At 40.1% G+C, this 22,335-nt stretch overlaps 1 protein-coding gene across 1 annotated transcript; it reads right to left on the bottom strand.

Moving 5' to 3' along the window:
• Window positions 1–743: 743 nt before the first annotated feature.
• On the bottom strand, window positions 744–14,413 carry LOC308091740 (putative polypeptide N-acetylgalactosaminyltransferase 8). The gene is made up of 11 exons (XM_080437450.1): window positions 14,156–14,413; window positions 10,545–10,914; window positions 9,798–9,964; window positions 8,660–8,846; window positions 7,263–7,460; window positions 6,440–6,554; window positions 4,805–4,990; window positions 4,052–4,189; window positions 3,460–3,552; window positions 2,497–2,667; window positions 744–1,712 (listed from the first exon to the last, which is right to left on the bottom strand). Exons 1-11 carry the CDS (start codon window positions 14,355–14,357, stop codon window positions 1,593–1,595), a joined length of 1,947 nt encoding a protein of 648 aa, XP_080293576.1. The 5' UTR covers window positions 14,358–14,413; the 3' UTR covers window positions 744–1,592.
• Window positions 14,414–22,335: the final 7,922 nt, after the last annotated feature.

Here is a 22,335-nt window from a genome sequence, read left to right as displayed (position 1 = left end):
ACATTTTTGGATTATTCAAGTTATATTAACTTTAACAGTTCCAGGACAGATATTGTACATTTCTGGTAGAATGTCCCTTGTATCATTAGGGGATTAATAAAGCTATCGATCTAGCAATCAACAATATGACTATATAAATTTGAGTAACTCGCCCGGAAAATATAGCTGGTTTTACAGGTGTTTTGTCATCAATCTGTGTCAAGTGATGAAGAGCATTCCTGAATCCTACATCTTGGAAGGATGTATGTGCAACTACCACAAGATGGTGCTGTTTGTACACTGCTTGGACTGAACCATGTTACTCTAGTCACTAGTGCCATGGCGTTGGAACGGCTCTTATTACATGCATGTTTGCCACCCATGTCCATGGTACCAACATAAGAAACATGAAGCAACATCCACGCAAAAAGTGCTAGAAATAGAATACAATAAATCAATGCTCTTCTAATAACCGTAATTATTATCAGAGCATAAAGCCAGAGTTTCTCTTCTGTTTTCCTAAAGGTTCTGACAGGTAATTCACTAAAGTAGTGTTTCTCAGCAGGGGTGGGGCGTTCAGAGAACATTGGAAGGTGCTAGAAGCAATATGTCTGACAGGGTGGCATTCAGTTGCTCTTGAGGGGCATTTGCATTAATTTCTTATGTATTATGTGCCAGTTTAATATTCATTCTGTCTCCATATCATGGTCATGTAAATATCATGTCAGTATCATGTCAGTTTCATGGTCAGTGACACGTGATCTATGATATGCAAAGATTGTGTCATACAATCACCTATTTTTGGGGGGCTTTACAAAACCCAAGATTCACTTTATTTGCCCATACAAACACACAAATTATTTAATGTCCTTCAGAATATACAAATGCCAAAAATATAATTGTCCTGTTTTAAGTGTGAACAGATATGTTTTGCTGTTGGGCAGAACCCAGCTCCATTTTGACGCTTTCGCATTTTTTTCCCATAAATCCGTGCTAACACACGTCTGTGTGTTGTTAAAAAAAACAAAAAACAAAAAAAACAAAGTATTAAAAAGCGCTTCTGACAAAACCAGCTAACTCAATTGGATCCTCAAACTTTCTGCTAAACCAGCTAACTCTATCAAAGGGGGGTGGAGTTAGCTGGTTTTGTTGACTCCAGGCTCCACCCCCTTTTGACCTCCAACCTCATTGTGAGCTTGGAGGTCCATTTAGCTGTTCTTATCAATGATGAACAAAACCTCCTAACTCCACTTTTTGTTTTGTATGTGTCATTTCCTGAAAAAAGAACATTTTGGAGTTAACTGGTTTTTGTCCAACAGCAGAGATATACTGTATCAGTCCTAAACCTCCACTCTAGTCTTGTATAACAGAAAGATGCACTTCTAAAGCCCAGTCTCAATGCAACACGCACGCACACACACACACACACACACACACACACACACACACACACACACACACACACACACACACACACACACACACACACACACACACACACACACACACACACACACACACACACACACACACACACACACACACACACACACAGACAGAGAGAGAGAGAGAGAGAGAGAGAGAGTTTAGACTCTTCTTTTTTTCTTCCTCTCTTAGAAAGGTTTGATGATATTTTGGATTTCCCATCTCTGGCCGGTACATTCCTGGACCACCAGTCTGCTGTCTGTGATCTCCAAACATCTCTTGGTCTTTATATTCTTAATTTCTTTACCCTAAAAAGAGAGAAGCAGAAAAGCAATGATTGAAGTCTTCTCTCTCCTGAATGAATAGTAATTAGATATACAAGGAAAGTACATAGTAATCAAATATATTTCCTAAAAAAGAATCCATATGACATTGATTGTAAGCACTACATAACTGCTTAGTAAGTATATGGGAACCTACTAGGAAAGTATATGGTAGTAAAATATAGTTATTATAGGAAAATATTCTATATCCTCAGAAATGGATAGTAAGTAATTAATACACGAAAAGCTGTTATGGAAATGTATGAAATTAGAGGGTGATAGTTTTTTTAGGAAAGTGCACATAAGTAATGCATAGTAAGTACTAGTAAAGAAATGGAAACCTACTACATGACTAGGTGGCAAAAATACACTATTTATTACGATCCATTTCTTACTTTCGTATTAATTATAGTTACTAGGAATGTACCTGGTACAAACCTGGAAAAGTTTACTGGAATAGTTCTGGTTGACATTAAAGAAACCACTTCAGCCATATATACTTTGTTGGACGACAAATAGTGAAAAATATGGGGAAGGGTTTTTGGAAGATTTTCACCTATTCACCTGTTTTCTAGGCTGCGTGTTTTCCACTTCCTGTCGATTTGATCCAATGAAATCCAATGAAACTGGTCAGATGACCAATGATATCCAATGAAATCAACAGGAATTGGAAAACACACAGCCTAGGAAACAGGTGAATAATAACACGCTCAAAATAGAGACGCAAGGTTGAATGTGGTTAACATTGTGTTGTTGACAGGTGCAGTACCTGAGTGAAACTCCAGAAACGGCTCATCCCCTTCTCTGTAGCCTGTTTACATTCGTAAAGGCCAGGGATGTGAGTTGCTTCGCCCTCATCAACCAGACACCTGTTCTCATTGTACTTGTGGGACTTGATGGCGCCAATGTATAGCTCGCCACTCCCACGGTAATATGTGTACTGAAGAGAAAAAACATCAGAAAATTTCCCAACAGAAACAGGCACACAAGGTTTGTGCTTAGATCTGAAGCCTGATACTTATTTAGTTGTCGCACAAAATAGACAATCTACAAGTAACCTCGTGTCACCAGTCTTTCCACCACGGAGAAAAGTCTGGTATTCGTTCTAAAACTAGCCGTGTGATCCGGTTTAGGGAAAAAAAGGGGGGAAAAGAATCGTGGTTCAGGTTGGCGTCACATTGTTTTTGTTCCCCACATAATGCGAATCAATTAGTCTCGCTAGTCGTGCTACGAGTTAGAATAAAAGATGGACGTACCAAACGATTATTATACCAAAAGAAACGAAACAATTATACCAAACTATAGGGGAATAATTTTGGACGTACACAGCGCCAGTGGTTCCGGTCGTTGGTTCTGGCCACCTGATGACGTAAAGTTATTTCTGCTCCGACTGGATCAGAAACCCGAAAAAGTTATGGTATTGATCCCAGGCTAATCTACAAGTATATACCAAGCAGCAGGGGCAGAGCTAGTGTACTCGACATGATCAGGAGCTTAGCCCCAGAGGTTTGTGAATGTGAAAAATTGTTGCATTGATTGTTTTTTTGGGGTGGTCCAATGCCCACGGCGCAGATCGTTTGGGGTCTTCCTTCGTATACTTAGTTCATAATTAGATGCAGAAAATAGTGTGACTACAAGGTCACACAGCAACGTGTTAGGAGCTTCTAGATCGGTTATTTTTGGCGTGCAACATTTTCAGGAGGCCACAATTCCACGTGTAAATGATACTCACCTGAGGTGCATAGTAATGGCAGCCGTATGCAATGGGTATATGCCCCGGCACAGGCCCTTGATCGATGCACATGTTGGCATTCATGTTCTTCATCTTTGTATCCCATAAATCAAGAACAGAAACAGACACATGTATTAGTACAGTATGTACAGTACACTATGAGCTGTACAACATATATCTCCTAAAACAGTGGTTCACACAAGTGGTCAGATGGATGGGCTGCGAACGCTTTCAAGTTTTTTAAGTGGGCCCTGATCCAGAAAATGTTGGGAGCCACTGTCTCTAAAGTGTTTAACCACCAAGTGCCACATTCGTGGTAGGTTGGAACAACATGTAGGTCTGTACAGAGACAGAATGGAACTCTGTAACCGAGACAGAACTGAGACAGGAGGAGGTGCATCTCCATTCACTCCATCGGGCCAATTAGCAATGGCGGACCATGTAAACGAAGAGACACTTTCGGAAGTCATTATTTTCCGGGTTTTATCTCCTCGTGAGATGGAGACAAAATGGGGAACAAGGTTAGTGAATTCATGCACAATATGGTGTGCATTAAGTATTTAGCGCCACCCACCACCGCAGGTAAACTTACTCCACCGTAGGCCACAAGGTCATCCCAGGAGTCCAGTTGTGGATACACATTCTCCAGGTACCACTTGAAAGGCTTACATTTCAGCCTCTTTCGGAGCTCCTTCCTCTCTGACACATCTCCAATGTCTATCCCATGACCCTTGTTTTGGGGAGTGGAGGGTGGGGGTCAGAATTCTCGTTTACTGTATACTGTGTGATAGTGTAGTGTTTCTCAAAGTGAGGTCCTTGAGGGCCACTTGTAATCGTAGCTTATCCACAAGCTAACAACGCAACATGTTTTGAGCTTGTCGATCGTCTATTTTCGCTATTTTTTTAGATTTGTGAAAAAGTTATTAATTCATTAAACCGTTTGCCTATTAGGGCCGGCATGTTGAAAGTGGTATGAAAAGAAAACTGAGAATTTGCCTCTGTATTGTGAAATGAGTGTGTACTGATCCAGTATAATCAATTACAAAACATAATTTATATATTTTTGTATAGTTTTATATGCAATAATAAATGTGTGGTTGTCACAAAAACCAAAGGCACAGCTGAACCTATCTGGGGACCCCCAGGGTTCCAAATTGACCTTTAAGGGTCTGTAACTGTACACAATGGGCCCACGTGTACACTCTTAGTGTTAAATTAACAGTGAGGATTTTATATTATTAATTAGGATCCCAGAAATAGCGAATTGTATCAAATGGGGGTGCGTGGACAATAGAATATCAAACTGGGGGTTCTTGAAAGGTAAGGAACCACTGTCCTACATTACCTCAAAGGGCAGGTTCCAGGCCAAATTGACGTTGTGTTTGTATTCGTCCATCCACACCTCTGCTACCCTCAGGGCGTTCCTCCTCATCGCCTTGCCCAAGTCCGGCATATAGGGCTTGTGGGCCCTCTCAATGTGGGCAATCTTGGAACATGGAACGACCTCAACACTCCCTCCACACGTCCACACCTGTAATAATGTCTATTACTAACTTGATACAATTCAGCAGAATTAGTTCAGTTCAGATCAATACATGTAAAAGAGAATGTTACTATTACTTAAACAGAGACAGGCAAGCTAATGTCTGCTTAAAGGGCAAGACCACTTTGGTAGAGGTTTGGGTTGTGTAGTTTCCTTGCCATGATGTAACTCCAAAGGTGGACAAGAAATGAAAAATAATTGCTCCAGTAATTAGAAATTGATAATTCAAAATATGCTCCTCATTGACTTACATTGTACACTGAAACAGCTCTCAAAGTCACTCTTTTAGCACGTAAACAAACACAAACGAAGCTGATTCAGACAATATAGAACATCACCAAACCCAGTACTGTTTATTTTTTTAATAAAAATGTCAACTTCCTGATGATTTTACTATTTGAAGATCCGGATCCGGATCCGCCGATCCAGTCCGGGTTTTCTTTCTAATAAAAATGGCAAAATCAACAGTAAGTTAAAATTTTTATTAAAAAAAAAAACAGTACTGGGTTTGATGATGTTCTATATTGTCTGAATCAACTTTGTTTATGTTCGTTTACATGCTAAAAGAGCGACTTTGAGAGCTGTTTTACTGTACATGTAAGTCAATGGGGAGCATATTTTGAATGACAATTTCTAATCAACGGAGCAATTATTTTTTATTTCTTGTCCACCTTTGGAGTCACATCATGGCGAGGTAACTACATAACCCAGACCTCTACCAAAGTGGTCTTGCCCTTTAAGTGGAACGCTACGCTTAGCCTAGTTTAGCTCAGTTCCTGACTGTCACTGGGATCAAAGTAGATGCTTCTCTCAAAATTAGGGAAATACACCATTGACCTCCACCTCCATTATGCTAAATGGACCTGACCACCTGTACCATGGATGGACTGTTTGAGAATGTGCCACCGTGGCACCAAATTGCTGTTCATTGTTCATAAATTACACTGTTGTACATATATTATACAGTCCAAAAGCCACACTACACATTGTGTAGTTTGTAGTTACATATTTATTACATATATATTTATTTTATAAATTAAGAAAAGATACTAGCCTATGTCAAACAGCTATGGCAGATTAATACAATTATGTGTATTTAGTTCCTAACTATATAATGCAATTGCTAGGATTGTGTATGTACTTGTGAAAACCTTTGTGAAAACATTATTATGTATTGTTAAGTATTAAAACCTCAGCTTTGGAGAAGGTCTACTTCCATAATGTTGAGAGGAGCTTCAACAGTCCTGTGCCCTCCCCTGTCTGACTGGGTAAGATGGGAAAAGAGTACATTTCCCTAAAAACAGAACCACCCTTTTGAACGCTGATGATTCCCAATGACAGGTGTAAAAAAAAAAGATACATAACTAAATGTAAGCGTTAGATGAACACAGAAACAAGCAAAAACTCTCATGTGCCGTATTGTTGTAGTTGACTCACTCGGATTCCTAGCTCAACATTTTCCCCACCATATACTTCCATTCCTCCATCAAGAGTCCCAATTTCTCCAAGAAACTTCCTGTCTGCAGCCAGAATCCCCATGACCGAAGGACTCCTGGAGAAAGAGATATAGACAGATGTTATCGTTGCTGTCAGGCAGAAACCTCTCATCTAATATAGATCCACAACGTTTCGAGCTTGTCGATCTACTACTTTTGCTATTTTTGAATTTGAATCCTGAAAAGTAACAGTTTTGGACATATGAGGTTTCCACCCAACAGAGACGTTATGTTATGTTATGTTGCTAAACTGTGTCTGACATGTCAACCAAAACATTTGATACAGAAGAGAGATCATAATGCTTAAATTAGGCTATACGCTGTCTGAATCGTACAGTGGCGTTGCGTCCCGAAGATCTACAAGCTGTGTGAGCTTGTAGAGTAGCTATTTTTAGCGAGCGACACCATCTTACGACAAAGTATAAATCAGGCTTCAGTGTCCAGACTGAAGGTGCGTTCCCACAGAAAGACAAAATATTTGTCCTAGCGGTTCAATTACAAAGTCAATGCAAAGACGCCCCTCGAACGACTCGAACAAGGTGAACGGGGTGAAGCAAGAAAAGCGCTTCTCAATTTAAAAAAATCGGAAAAAAATAATCAACAAAATTGATAAGTCTGATTAACCACTTTATCCTGTATTATACTTCGTTGTACATAATGGTGGCCTACAAACATTGCTATCATTAATCGTAATTGAGGCAAAACCTTTAAGTAATAGTGATATTGAATTGAAGTCATATCGCCCAGCCCTAACTTCAACTTACTTGCCAGGCACTGAGGCATCGTTGAGCTTGTACCACTCAGGCCAAAAGCTCTCATACATGCACCACAAGGCCCAGTCGAAGGCATGGGCAGAGGCAAAGTAATTCACCACAGCCAGGTCATCGTAGTTGACCTTGTCAAACACTGGAGACACCACCACCGTTCTGTCCGCTTTGATCTGTGCCAGGAGAGGTTCCGCCCTAGAGGAACAGAGAACAAACACCCAATATTCTCAGGAAGCAAAAGGATCCGTTGTGTAACTATTTACTCAAGCACTGTAGGCTACTTAAAGATCTCGTTGTGCAGGGCAGAAAGAAAAAGAGAGGCATTGCTGAGGCACGTTCATGTTACTGCATTGCCTATTTCTCAGCTCAAATGTTTTCAGATACATATTTTAGTGTGTTAAATTGATTAATAATAATGCACCATCCGGCTGTCATCTTGAGTTAGATAAAGAGCCACCCAAGAGTGTCTCCCTAATTAAAATCAGGCGTGTGTAGAGGAACTTGAGCGATGGGAATGTGGCGCCTGAATTTGTCTTTGCATGGGGAGCACAAAGATAGTTCTTTTTCGGCTTTTTTCGGTTTCGGTTTATTTATTTTTATCATTTATTTTTTACGGCCCCTTTTATTCTTTTGCTGTGCGTGGATGCACAAAGGTATGTGAATACTAAACTTTGCAGTTTGTTTGATGTGTAGTTTATTAGCATTGTTTGGATGTTACCAGCAAACTGTTTGTTGTACCTCATCTTTAGTCTCATGTAGTATGTATGCATAACTTCTGCATCAGTCTATATTGTATATTTGTATGTTACAGTCCTTATTATATTTGAAGACAATTATGGTTTATATAGAGAATAAGATGTATGTATGGTATATGATTCAGACCACAGCTGTAATAAATACCCTCAACTGGGAACAGTCTGATTTCTTCTGTGTCCTCTGACCGGGACACACCTCCATACCTTGTGCCGCTCTATACCACATTCCCTGGAGACCCCGTCTCCTTTACACACACACTACATCTCAGAGGCAAATATTTTACTTTTTACTCCACTACTATTATATCACAGATTTTAACATTTTAAGGAATGGTCAGGCTTAGTTGGTAGCAAATCTAGCAAAGAAAGAGTTTCTGTGAGAATTCCAGCACTGTATACTGTGTTCATACCCTTTCTAATTCTGACCACTTTCAACCGGTGTCCATATTTTGGTCATTTCACATTGGCAAAAAAATAAATAAAAAATCTGATTCATAGTTTTCCAAAATAGTGAAAACAAGAAATCCGCTTCTAGATCTGATATTTTTGCCACTTTTGCATTAATTACCAAATATGGAGTTAATTTATGGGGAAAAAATAACAGAAAAAGATTAAGCATGGAGATGCAAAGTTTCCTACCACATCTCATGGACTTCGATGTGAGCATCCAGGATAGCCACCACGTCAGCAGTAGCAGCCCTCCATCCAGAGATCCTGGACTGGGCCAACCCCAGCTGCTCACCGTGCCTCACTCTCCCAATACGAAGCCCTGGGTTCTGGTCCTGAATGGACTTAACGTATATGTCAAGATCCCCCTTAAGGTCCTCTGATTTTAAAAGGAAAAACGGACAGGGAGATATGAATGGGCCTGCATTCATCATGGAGCATATAGTTGCTGTTTACCATCCCTGCTTAACTTTAATTATTGAATATTAAACCTAAGTGAATAAGCTGATTATGTATGTGTATTGTTACATGTAGATTCAGAAGCTGTATGGGAAAGGACTCATGTCTATACTCTGCATCAGTTATGTGGAATGGGTTACCTGCAAGCCAATCAGCTCCATTAACTGAAATCCTCCATAAAGAGCTGACTGAATAGAAGCCGGACCTAACCATCAAATGTTTCTTTTTTGTTGCTATTTTAGTTGTCTAGTAGTCTACATTGAAAATGATATGAATGTACTCATGATTGATTTAATTTTTCTGTATGTCTCTGCCCCTTTCAGACTTAACCACTCTGTATAACTCGGACCCGCGATTGGCCATGTTCGGCGAAGATATTTAGTATAGAGAGAAAACAGGATAAATATAATATTGAATAACACTCCGGTCAACAGAGAATAAGGTGTTGATTTTCAGATTGGGCATTCATCAATTATGTGTTTTAATTTCCAACATTCACAGAGATCAGACACTCCAATCATAGATAGAGTTGGGTCTCAACATCTCCAGAGTGAAGTCTGTTGAGGTTTTGACCTAGGCATTCCATGGTAGGAGAAATGGTTGAAGGAGAGTTGATGAACTTCCTCAGCATCCATGTTTAAGTGGACCATTCCTTATCCCAGAAATGGAGGGATTGTGGTGAGGAGTCTAAAGAAGTGTGTGTGTGTGTGTGTGTGTGTGTGTGTGTGTGTGTGTGTGTGTGTGTGTGTGTGTGTGTGTGTGTGTGTGTGTGTGTGTGTGTGTGTGTGTGTGTGTGTGTGTGTGTGTGTGTGTGTGTGTTAAACTGTAATTAAAAATGAACATGTCACAACCTTGTTCTTATCATACCAACCATTGGAGCTGTTATCATCCACCAGAATGATTTCTCTCAGCAGGTGTTTGGGTGTTCGGTCAATGATGCTGCGCATGGCTCTCTTGATGATAGACAGGGCCTCGTTCAAGTAGATCAACACCACAGCGATACTTGGAAGGTCTTTTGGGTACTTCTTTTCTTTACACCTATTCAAGTAGAACAAAATGTATTCATAAGAAAATATTTCTAAATTGATTATAGCTTTATCTGTTGCCTTGGAGATTTAAAAAAAAGTTGTATTTGTATTGTCTAACAATTGCCATTGTTATTCCTTCTACATTTTGTGTTTGTCTCATGTTTTCTCTACTTCTGGTTCTCTCTCTGCCTGTCAGTCCTGATGTGTGAAGACTGACATTAATGTGTTCCCACCCATTGTTCAAAGAAACTTTCTGCTTATCCATTTTGATCCTGGTCTGGCAGCTACAGTTTATCTTGATTATGATAGTGCTTCTCAAAACTTTTTGTGTCCGTAGGCAAAGAAAAAAAATACTGTACCGCCTTAACTGGAAGAAACATCAAACAGACCCAGGCTCTACAGTGGGCGGCCATCTGCCTTGACCATGCATGTTGGGGCTCATTTTCACTAACCTCGCTTACAGTTGTTGCTACATTTTGTTGAGCCTACCGGAACTTCCTGTACCCCTGTAGGCTACTTCCAGTTAGACACTTATAGCAGAAGGTATTGTCCAGCCTAAGGAGATACAATAAAAAACACCTCACATTTACCTGGGATTAAGGGTATATGGAAGAACTCGATCTAAAGGTAGGCGGTCACTGAGAAAGACATTGTAACCATATTTCTCAAACAGAGCTTGTGCCTCTTTCTGATCATCTTCAGATAGGTCACCCCCCCAGTTCTTGAACAAGGCAGACTTGGGGAACAGTTTCTTCTTCGTCTTCAGTTCCTCCTTTTGGGGCTCCTGATCAGGTTGTTCTGCCTTTGCTGGCTTCTGGTCAGCTTGTTCTGCCCGCACTGGCTGCTTTTTCACCAGTGATGCCTTCATCGCATCTATGACCCCTCTCTGATTCTCGCGGTCTTCTGCAAGCATTTTTTGCATGGCATCCTGTTTTTGTTCCAAGATTTTAATCAAGTTGTCTGTCAACACAAGGGAGACAAAATGAGATACATCAAGAATTGAGAAGTAGGGATAAATTAAATTAAATTTGACATACCTAATCAAATAGCAAAAGTTTGTAATTTTCTTTTACAAAAAATGTTTTGTTCCAAAATGTGCTTACTCAGCTGATGTGGAATCAGTTGTAATGGACTTGCATAGGCATTATGTATTTAGGAAACACCCAGATTAATAGCCAGATTAAGACATTTTTGGTGCGTCATTTGCTGAATGGGTGTAACGTCAGGCACGTGCACACATAGACATGAAAGGGGGCTCGAGCCCCTGCCCTTTTACCCGTCGGTAAAAAAGTGCCCTCTTCAGACTAAAAAAAAAAGAAAGAAAAAAACGGGTGACAATGGCCAGAACTCAATCGAGGATCGGATGATTCATCGTCATGGTCAATTGTCAATCTTCATTATATATCGGTTATGAAACTGGACCTGACAGTCATATATAATATAAATGAGCAATTACAGAACACCCTAAGGTGCAGCAGTAGATGAACAGAGCTCACATGACATGCTCTCATTCAGCCTCACCGTCTTCTATTGGAGAGGATCCAATCAACACAACTAGAGTCAACACGAAACAGTTCATCCACAAACCGGCGGGTTTGAATAGTATTGAAATATGAGGGAAAATCAACAAACATCTTGGCATGATTTTGAATAAAAGATCACGCAATGTGACAGTAGCGTCCTGTACACCCTGCCACTCCTATATGCAAACAGAACATAAAAGGTCTGGGCTTTTATCCCTAGACTGGCCTTTATCCACCTGTTTCCGCGGGAATTTACTGGAGCAAAAATCCTGTGTGGGAAACATCCTGCGGGGGGACCGGAAGTAGGAAATAGCGGCTCAGTGTGTTTACATTTGCCAGCAGAACGTAGCTCGTTCGCAGCGTGCATCCGTTGTCTGTCAACAACACAGTAGTCTGTAGTGTGCCTTGACTTCAGTGCGCTGACTCTCTCCCCATGCACCGCCCCCCCGCCCCCTTGCACTTCAACTACATGCAAAAGGCCCGTTCGCCGCAGTACAGCTACGTTCTGCTGGCAAATGTAAACACACTGAGCCGTTATTTCCTACTTCCGGTCCCCCCGCAGGATGTTTCCCACACAGGATTTTTGCTCCAGTAAATTCCCGCGGAAACAGGTGGATAGACAGACCTTTTATCTCAGTCATTCATTTTGATCATCTGTTCTGTTGGTTACAGACAGTGTAGTGTAAAACTGGCATGAACCATGCCATATACTTAGAAAGTCCATATATTAGAAAGGTCATGGAATTGCATATATAGTGTATACACACACACACACACACACACACACACGTATGTATACTTTATAGTATGTCACCAGGATCTGTTCCGGTTAGAAGTAATTGAAAATAACTTTGTACTTGACATTTAATTTTATTTGATTAACTTTATTTTGAACTTGCAGGTAAAATAAAACAACCAATAACAATGAAAGCCACAATATAAAAAATAAAATAAAAATGAAGTAAACAAAAGCATTCAAAATGCGATCATTGATCATCCCCAACATGTTCAAAAAGGAGTAGGAAGAAGCAAAGCTTATTTACTCCTATCCCCTTCTTATTTAACATTCATAATCCATATAAACAATTACAAATTATAACTTTATATCATATAAATCCTATGATATCTGTATACATATACTCCCATACTCTATCTATATATATATCTTATCTCTGTATAATATATATATCTACTGTAATACACATAGCTCTATACATAACCCATATATACCCATACCCACATATACCCATACCCACTTGCTGTGAATTAATTTGGCGTCACCTAGACAGTACACTCCTAATCTGATCACTAAATTTAAAATAATAATAAGTTAATTAATGAATACAATCGAACCCACCCCTTCCTCCACTCTATAACGTCTAATGATGTCCTTTTTATACATCCTCTTAAATTGTACAATATTAGTGCTTTGTTTGAGTTCCAAATCCAGACCATTCCATAAATTGACCCCACAGATTGTGATACACTGACTCTAGTGGTGTGTACAAGAAGTTGCTTTAGGTTATAAGCTCCCCTCTTAAATTATAGCCCCCCTCTCTGTCGGAAAACATTCTGTATATTCCCCGGTAGTACATTATTTCTTGCTTTAAACATAATTTGAGCTGTTTTGAATTTTACCATGTCTATGAATTTCAATGCCTTTAACAGTAAAAAAAGAGAGTGTTGTGTGTTCCTGATATCCTACATTGTTCACAATCCTTATTGCCCTCTTTTGCAGTATGACCAATGGTTGTAAGTTACTTTTGTAGGTTACCCCAAATCTCCACACAATAATTCAGATACGGCAAAACCAGTGAACAATACAGAATGTACAATGCCCTTTGATTTAGAATGAATCTTGTTTTTCCCAGTATAGAAACGCTTCTTGCCAGCTTATTTCTTATATATGAAATATGGAGTTTCCAGCTATTTTGTGTTCTAGTATCACACCAAGACATTTTTTCGTTTACTCTTTCAATCTTTATGTTATCTATCATCACAGTTGTTTGTGTATCGATTTCCTTATTTCCAAAAAACATGATCTTTGTTTTATTAAAATGTAATGACAGTTTGTTTTTGTCAAACCATCGTTTCAATTTGTTAAATTCTGATGTGATCACCTTCAAAAGCAGCTGCAAATTCTTTAAACTCATATAAAATAATTTGTGATATTGGTAAAATCCAAATATTATCAAAGTATTCCGCTGCACCCCTGGACTGGCGTCACGGCACCCACTTTGAGAAACCCTGCTTTAGTGTTTAAAATTCCACCTACTAAGACTTAAAGGGGTAGTTCACCCCCAAAATGACATTTTTTTCTCTCAATTACACACCCCATGGAGACTGGAATTGATGGAGATTTTTTTGTTTTTGTCGCATTCCTAAGCCAATAATATGATGACCGGCGGCGGCTCTGGTAGGAGACTCACAGTGTCAGCTTTGAGTCTCCTACTGGAGACATTAGCATCTTTCCGCTGGTCATACAATTATTGGCTTGGGAATGCGACAAAACCAAAAAAACATGGGGTGTGTAATTGATAGAAAATAAGTTTTTTTTGGGGGGAACTATCCCTTTAAGCAATCTTACACTAATTTTATAAGCGAGCATAGTATTACAATTATCCATATTAATTTATTCATGTCATACATGGAGATGGATAAATGATTGCTGAACTCACGAAGGCTGTTGATGTTTGGCTCCAAATCTGCAATTCTTGGTACCAAAGGTGCTTTGTCCTTCTCATCTTTATTTGTTTTTAATGGGTTGTATCCATTCATAAAAGACATGTAGCTGGCCAGTAGAATTGCTCCCAGCAACAACAGGAGAGGACGCTTTATCCACAGAACTCTCATTGTCACTGCCAAGGACACTGTCCTCATCTCCTCATGAAACACGGATCATGTACCCAGATGAACTCACTGAACAAGTTAGCCCTGCCCTGCCCTGCTGTGTGTGTGTGTGTGTGTGTGTGTGTGTGTGTGTGTGTGTGTGTGTGTGTGTGTGTGTGTGTGTGTGTGTGTGTGTGTGTGTGTGTGTGTGTGTGTGTGTGTGTGTGTGTGTGTGTGTGTGTGTGTGTGTGTGTGTGTGTGTGTGTGTGTGTGTGTGTGTGTGTGTGTGTGTGTTAAACTGTAATTAAAAATGAACATGTCACAACCTTGTTCTTATCATACCAACCATTGGAGCTGTTATCATCCACCAGAATGATTTCTCTCAGCAGGTGTGTGTGTGTGTGTGTGTGTGTGTGTGTGTGTGTGTGTGTGTGTGTAAATATAAATATATATACAAATATATAGCAATACAGCTAAACAGGTAGGTAGCCCCCCAATAAATGTGCCAAAATCCCCAATATGCTTCTGTTGATAATCTCTCTTGTTTTGAGTGACCTGCCAGTCACTCAGGTGCCAGTCACAGGTGTGTGACTGCCACGTTAGTTGTGCAAACATTGCAATAGGGCAAGTGGAAGCTGGTGTTCCGTTACGCATCATTTGGTGTCAGCCCTGGTACCATTTCCAAACATAGGAGTTCTGTCTGACTGGTGAAGTCAAAGGAAGACAACATCCCAAGAAGACCGGTTCCTCAACCTTGCTTCACTGAGGAACCATAGGCTTTCTTCCAAAGATTAATAGGAAAGATTTGCTTTTGGTACCAAAGACAGATGTCAAAGTTGCAGGACCCATTCTTAGGTGTGACTGGCACACATCTGCCAGCAAATGGTACCAGGTGTTTTGATTGATTGATGTACTTTATTTAAGACATGAGAACAACAGTACAAGGAAGTACAAATTCACAATACACGGTCTACTAAACTGGAAGACTCATTAAGCACTGAACTTGCCAGCTTGCTGAGCTTGTGCAAAGCCAGATTAATGAATGGAAGGATGGGTGTAATGTTATTTGTTCAAAGAAACCTATCCATATGTCCCTTCCATCTTGCCAACGACATCTGCTGAGTCTGACAGGTAATTATGGGAAGACAGCATTTGCTGGTCTATTTAGGGGGAGGGTGTAAGTGGCAGCCTGGGCCAGCTGCTAATGAGGAAAAGCAAAAGCAAACAGTGGCATAACTCGATGACACATTTATTGTCCAGGTGAAATAGCAGATATGAAGCCTGGCAGGGGTAGCATAGCTAAGATAAGATCAGGTCAGGACTCCAAGTGGGGTCGTGGCAAGATGATGTGGGGTGGCACTTTGACAACTGATAAAATACATTTTTTTATCCTTCTCAAGTCTGTTTTATTTGTTTTTGAAAAGCATAGCCTGTGAATGCATTATTATTATTATTTACAAAATCTGCAGGAATCATAGCATTGTATGTATTTTCTAATAAATATTTCTATTCAAGGTTACCAATAATATATGCTTTATTTTTTAATATGCTTCATTTCAACTTTGAAATTGCACTAGGCCTACATATCAAGTGTGGGGCAGTCAAAGCATTTCCCCCATATGGAGTCCTGCCGTATAAAAGCAGGTTGAGAAGCCCTGTTAGAGTGAACATCTAAAATAAAATGGCAACATACAAGAAGTTGTGTGTTCACTCTTTGATTGCCATGGATGTGTAGACGTGTCCGTTGGCACTAGTCCACAGTGCCATTAGACGTGTTGGGGCTTTTCAGTGCTTTTCAGTTTCTAACAGAAAGTAGCTCATAACATGTCTACGGTGGATTTGTATTAAATAAAAACTTGGCAGATACAAAGAGGATAATCCAAGCTTCCTGTACAGCTGCAATGTTTAATGTTGTTTAATACAATCAGATGAGCTGACTTTTCTGTTTGGATCAGGGGTCATCAACATGTCCGTACACAGACTTTGTCCGTGGCAAGACTTGTCTATGTCTGTGGCCCATTTTATTATCTCTTTTGAAAAAATTACAAATATAGTCTATATATTTTTTACATGATAATGTAAAAACATACTAAATATTGTGAATATTTTTTACTTTATCATGAAAAAAAAAAATATATAGGCCTATATATATATATAATTCAAATTGGTTTGAATAATTTAGACTCATAAAGTGTCGGTATGACATGCTCATTAATATGTTTTAGGAGATTTGTGGTATACCTACCTTCCCCTCCCCTTGTTCCTCCCCTCTTTCTCTATCCTTTTTTATTAAAGGCCAAGTAAATAAATGAATAATTAGAAACATTTCTGAAATGTTTCAAAAATACCAGATCTACAATCTCTCAACATGATGTAATGTATTGTGAGCTTGTAGATTGGCTTTTAAAACAATGGCTTATATATTTATTTGTGGCTCAGTGGTTAATCCAGATATGCTATTATTGCAAAATGTGTAGCACATTGGCATAGACAATACGACACATTAGTTCATGTATTAGTTCATTAGTTCATGAGTTCATGTATTTCTGGTAAAAAAAATATTGATCACTTATTTTATCTGTCTGTGGCACGATTGTCTGTCCTAATGAAGGTCTAACGACCGAAACGTCGATTAAGAATAAAGAGCTACATTTTTAGTAAAGTAGTTGTGACACTGCATTCATGTAAATCCTGTCATGCCCTTTATCATTATCTAATCACTCATCATGTACATACAGGTACATGATGGTTTTGTCTCTGACCTTTCTTTTTCCATTGTTCCACATATCTTACATCTCACAACTGTGCAAGGTCTAAGACTTTCTCATCATGATAGAAGATTTCTCATCAAGATTTCACAAAAAGAAACCACAACTATCGAACATACCAATCCAAAAAATAGTTTTGGATTGGTAAGGTAGAACTGGTAGAACTTGATCTCCTCCTGACCTCAAGTAACACTGTCCTCTGAAAAGCCAGCAATCTGTACAATAACCATATGACGCACCCACTCACCTCTGCACTTATATGGCTCTTTGCTCATGTAATGTGCGATGGAAGCACTGTACTAATAAGACCCAATTATTGAAATCCCTAATTACAGAATAGACTTCCATCATGCCTGTCTTAGTCACCTGGCAGTCTTAAGGTTTTCTTCAGAATAGGCAACCACCAGTTCCCCCCATCACTAGTTGATACATCTTATACATTTTGGCAGAACAAAGGCATTAAGTTTTTTAGAGACCTTTATGAAAATGGATCCTTTTATAGTTTCTCAGATCTAGCTTCAGATTATAACCTATACCTACATCACATCTGTTTCGTTATTTTCAAGTTAGACACAGTGCTACTGCTCTTTTTCCTTCTTACCCCTGTGTTGGGACGACTTTCTCACATTTAAACCCCACCAGGATTCACTTATCTCTAAAATATACGACAAACTTATGACCTTTGACGATCACCCTATAGTTAAGGCCCGGACAGCTTGGGAAGAGACCTAATAGACTTTGGAGACCAGTGGTGGGACAAAGCAATACACAAAATCGGATCAAGCACACCGTGTGCAAGGCTAGAACTTATACAGTTTAAGGTATTACACAGAGTTCACTTTTCCAAAACTAGACTATCAAAAATGTTCCCATCCATAGTAGACCAATGTGAAAGATGCCACTCCTCACCATGTAACCTGAGTCATATGTTTTATTTCTGCTCCAAACTTAGTACATTTTGGAATGATTACTTTGATACTCTGTCCAATGTTCTGGGTCTCGAAATACATAGGAACCCCCTAATAACCATATTTGGGGTCACAAGTGGTTGTGGTACTCGGACCATTTCCATACAATCAGATGTACTAGCTTTCACATCTTTATTGGCGAGACGTTGTATTTTACTTTTATGGAAATCCTCTAAAGCTCCATCCACGTCCATGTGGCTCAGGTATGTAATGTCTTATATTAAGTTGGAAAAGATCAAATATTCCGTAAAGGGCAATTCCGCTATGTTTTCCCATAAATGGGATCCATTTATCACTTATTTCAACTCACTACAAACTCTGCCCCCTGACTGAGTCCCCCCCCCACCCTACCTACCTTCCCCTCCCCTTGTTCCTCCCCTCTTTCTCTATCCTTTTTCTTCTTTTCCTCCTTTTTCTTTAACTCTCTTTCAATCTTTTTGCTGAATTTAACTTATTTCTATCAACAGACACACTCCCCAGTAATTTTTACTTATATTTTTTCTATTACATTTCAAGTCTGTGAGTACCTGAATGATTATACATCATGTCATTAAAGGCCAAGTAAATAAATAAATAATTAGAAACATTTCTGAAATGTTTCAAAAATACCAGATCTACAATCTCTCAACATGATGTAATGTATTGTGAGCTTGTAGATTGGCTTTTAAAACAATGGCTTATATATTTATTTGTGGCTCAGTGGTTAATGCAGATATGCTATTATTGTCTCCGCCAGGCCGAAGGCATGGCGAGAGAGTATGTTTTGCCATGGGCCTGTTATAGCGCCACCAGGAGGCCGATTTGTGCAAAACCCATTTTTTGAAATTACTCCTACATATTTTATCCAAACATCACGCAAATCAGTACACAGTATCTCTATAGTCATGTGATCAACACGGATCTGTCTGATTTTCCATATTCCATCCTGATTGGCTAAGGTTGGCTTCCAAAGTTTGCAGGATTGGTACATTTTTAACTAAATGCCTCAAATCATGAACGCAGCTTTCTGTGAAATTTCACACACACATTCCCACTAGGCCGAGAAAGAAATGGCACTTGAACATTTTCAAATCAGCCTCATGGTGGCGCTATAAAAGGCCAATTTGCATTTTTAACTGTAACTGCACCGATCTGCATGAAACTTTGCACGCAGACTCTCTAGAGGCCAAGAAAAAACATCTGCCCTGTATTTTTCACATTAGCCTTTTATAGCGCCACCAGGAGGCCAATTTATGTAAAACACATATTCTGAGATTAAGCCTTCAGATTTTATCCAAATTTCACGCAAATCAGTACACATGATCTCTATAGTCATGTGATCAAGATGGATCTGTTTGATTTTTCATATTCCATCTTGATTGGCTAACATTGACATCTAAAGTTTGCAGGAGTGGCCCGTTTTGAACAAAATGCCGCAAATCATGAACGCAGCGTCCGATTGCGGTGGAACAAATGCAAATCAGTACACATTATCTCTATAGTCAAGTGATCAAGATGGTTCCGTCCGATTTTTTATATTCATTAACAATTAACATTGCTGGCCCACAATAACCTACCTGACCTGGCGGAGACCTGTGCTCCGAGGAGCACCTTTTCTAGTTGTAAAATGTGTAGCACATTGGCATAGACAATATGACACATTAGGAGTTCATGTATTTTGTATGTCTATGGCAAAAATAAAATATCGATGAAAATGTCCATCACAAGCTGGCATCATGATAACCAGTGGTTTGGATGTATAGACTGTCAAGGGTTGGTATTGCAACTCTAGATGCCAGGTAGCAAAAAATAGCATCAAAGAGTTGCTTGCAGCTACTCCACCAGCCAGTGGTGGTGGCTAATGTAGTGTGTCTGTAGGGGATTATCAATAAAGACGTCACTCAAACAATCAACAATATGTGATTGTATAATTTTGAGTAACTCACCTGGGAAATACAGCTGGTTTTACAGGTGTTGTTTTGTCATCAACCTGCATCAAAGTGATGAAGATCTTGCATCCTGGAAGGCTATATTTGCAACTGCCACAAGATGGTGGTGTTTGTACGCTGCTTGGACTGAACAAGACAACTTACTCCAATGCCATGGTGTTGGAACCTCTCTCTGAATTATATAAGGGTCCATTTGGTTCCACTTTTACACTCTCAGCAGTACAGACTGATAAAAGGGTCCATTTGACCCCTGGTGGACCCCAGACCCAACATTGAAAAACAGTGCCCCCTCTTCTTTCTATGGAAACTAACGTTGCGATGGGAACGATGTACAAAAAAGAATTTCACCCACTTTTTTACCTTGTAAACCTGTGATGTGACAATAAAACTGATTCTGATTCTGAGTGGTATTAAAAAACACACACAATTGGCCCCTTTTAGGGGAGGGAAGCAGGGCGGGGAGGGTGATAATTGGTCATCGCAGGTAATCCTACGGGCTGGGGTGGCACCTGTCAGCCGGGAGTGTTGGGGCGGGAGGAGTAGAATGAAGGCTCTATGTCCTCCTGGTGGGGGCTCCTCACTGGCAGGTGAGTCAGTAGGATACAACAGCAGTGACAACACAGAAATGTGTGTGGGGAGGAATCAATTGGCATAACAAATAATTTAGGGAAAAACAAGGGGGTAAAAATACTCTAAATTTAAGAAAAGGAAAAAAAAGAATAGTTTTTATCTGCAACGGAGGCGCGCTGTCTGAAGCAGACTTGAGCCACGAGAGGCACCGCCGAGCGAGCTCAGGCGAGCGAGTCGCCGTGCCGAACGTTGCGAAGTCCGCTTCAGCCGACTCAGCGCCGTCCGAGTTATGTCCCGATAGAGACAGAATCGTAAATCATGTTTTGGGGTGAGCGTACTGCACAACTGCTAATCAAAGTGACTGCTGGCCAATCACAGCGCGTCTTTTCCGGGACTAGTTGTATAAAAATGGAAAGCATTGGGGTGATTCCTTGTTGTCTCGTTCTTGCATACAGCCAATCGCAATCTAGTAACTATTGAATTATACACCACTCCGCAGGTCATTGGAGTGGCACCCTGTCGTCAGACAGCATTTGACGGTTGGTGTGTAACGATGATGATGATGAAGATCATGATGATGATGATGATGTCTGCAGGAGGGATGATGAGGAAGATGAGGTTCTGTGCATGGATGCAGACTGAATACATCCATGTTGGAGATGTCTGTCAATGAAGGGAATCTATGCAAGCAATGGGTTTTATATTGAAAACCACCTATTTGTTTTTAGGTGTTACAAACCAAAGTTTCATTTTATTTTCCAGGGGGTCCTCAGCAAAAGGAGTTCAATATAGCATCACAATCAGTTTAACTACGACCACAATTACATCAGCTATTTCAAAATAGCCGATCTACAAGTTCACAACGCGTCGTGGCACGTCAGTCGTGAGAGCTGCTTTTTTCAAAAAATCGTGAAAATCCTCGAAAGATTTCTTTTAATAAATATCTTCTACGGCACAAGATTGTTTCAGATGGGGTTTTGTGGCCAAATACATATTAATTTGTGGGTCCTTGACGTGATCACGTCATCAAAAAGGATGAGAACCACTGTCCTACATTACCTTAAAGGGCAGCCTCCAGGCCGGATTGACGTAGTGTTTGTAGTCGTCCATCCACACCTCTGCTACCCTCAGGGCATTCCTCTCCATTGCGGGGCTCAGGTTCAGCATATAGGGCTTGTGGGCCCTCTCAATGTGGGCAATCTTTTGAGCAAGGAACAACCTCTATACTCCCTCCCTAAACGCGCCACTCATATTCAGTTAAACCCTATGTCCACTCGGGCCTAGCCTATAGAGTTTCTGTAGAGTTTTGTATCCCACAACATGGTTTATATGACGTCTGATAAATCCGAGTCAGACCATATATGGATCTATAGGTCAACCAGGTTCATTCCAAGTTAGGCGGTGACCTACCACATCTCATGGACTTCGAGCATCCAGGATAGCCACCACGTCAGCAGTTGCAGCCCTCCATCCAGAGATCCTGGACTGGGCCAACCCCAGCTGCTCACCGTGCCTCACTCTCCCAACACGAAGCCCTGGATTCTGGCCCTGAATGGACTTAACGTGTATGTCAAGGTCCCCCTTAAGGTCCTCTGATTTTAAAAGGAAAAACAGACAGGGAGATATGAATGGGCCTGCATTCAACATGGAGCATATAGTTGCTGTCTATATCTGATCTATTGTTACATGCAGATTCAGTATGGGAAGGACTCATTTCTAATCTATACTCTGCAGCAGTTATGTGGAATGGGTTACCTGCAAGCCTTAAAGGTAGGGTAAGTGATATTTTTGGGTT

The sequence above is a fragment of the Gymnoscopelus braueri genome (genome assembly GCF_963280865.1).
Source record: "Gymnoscopelus braueri genome assembly, chromosome: 9".
Taxonomy (NCBI): Eukaryota; Metazoa; Chordata; class Actinopteri; order Myctophiformes; family Myctophidae; genus Gymnoscopelus; species Gymnoscopelus braueri.
This window is presented reverse-complemented; position numbering and strand designations above follow the sequence as displayed.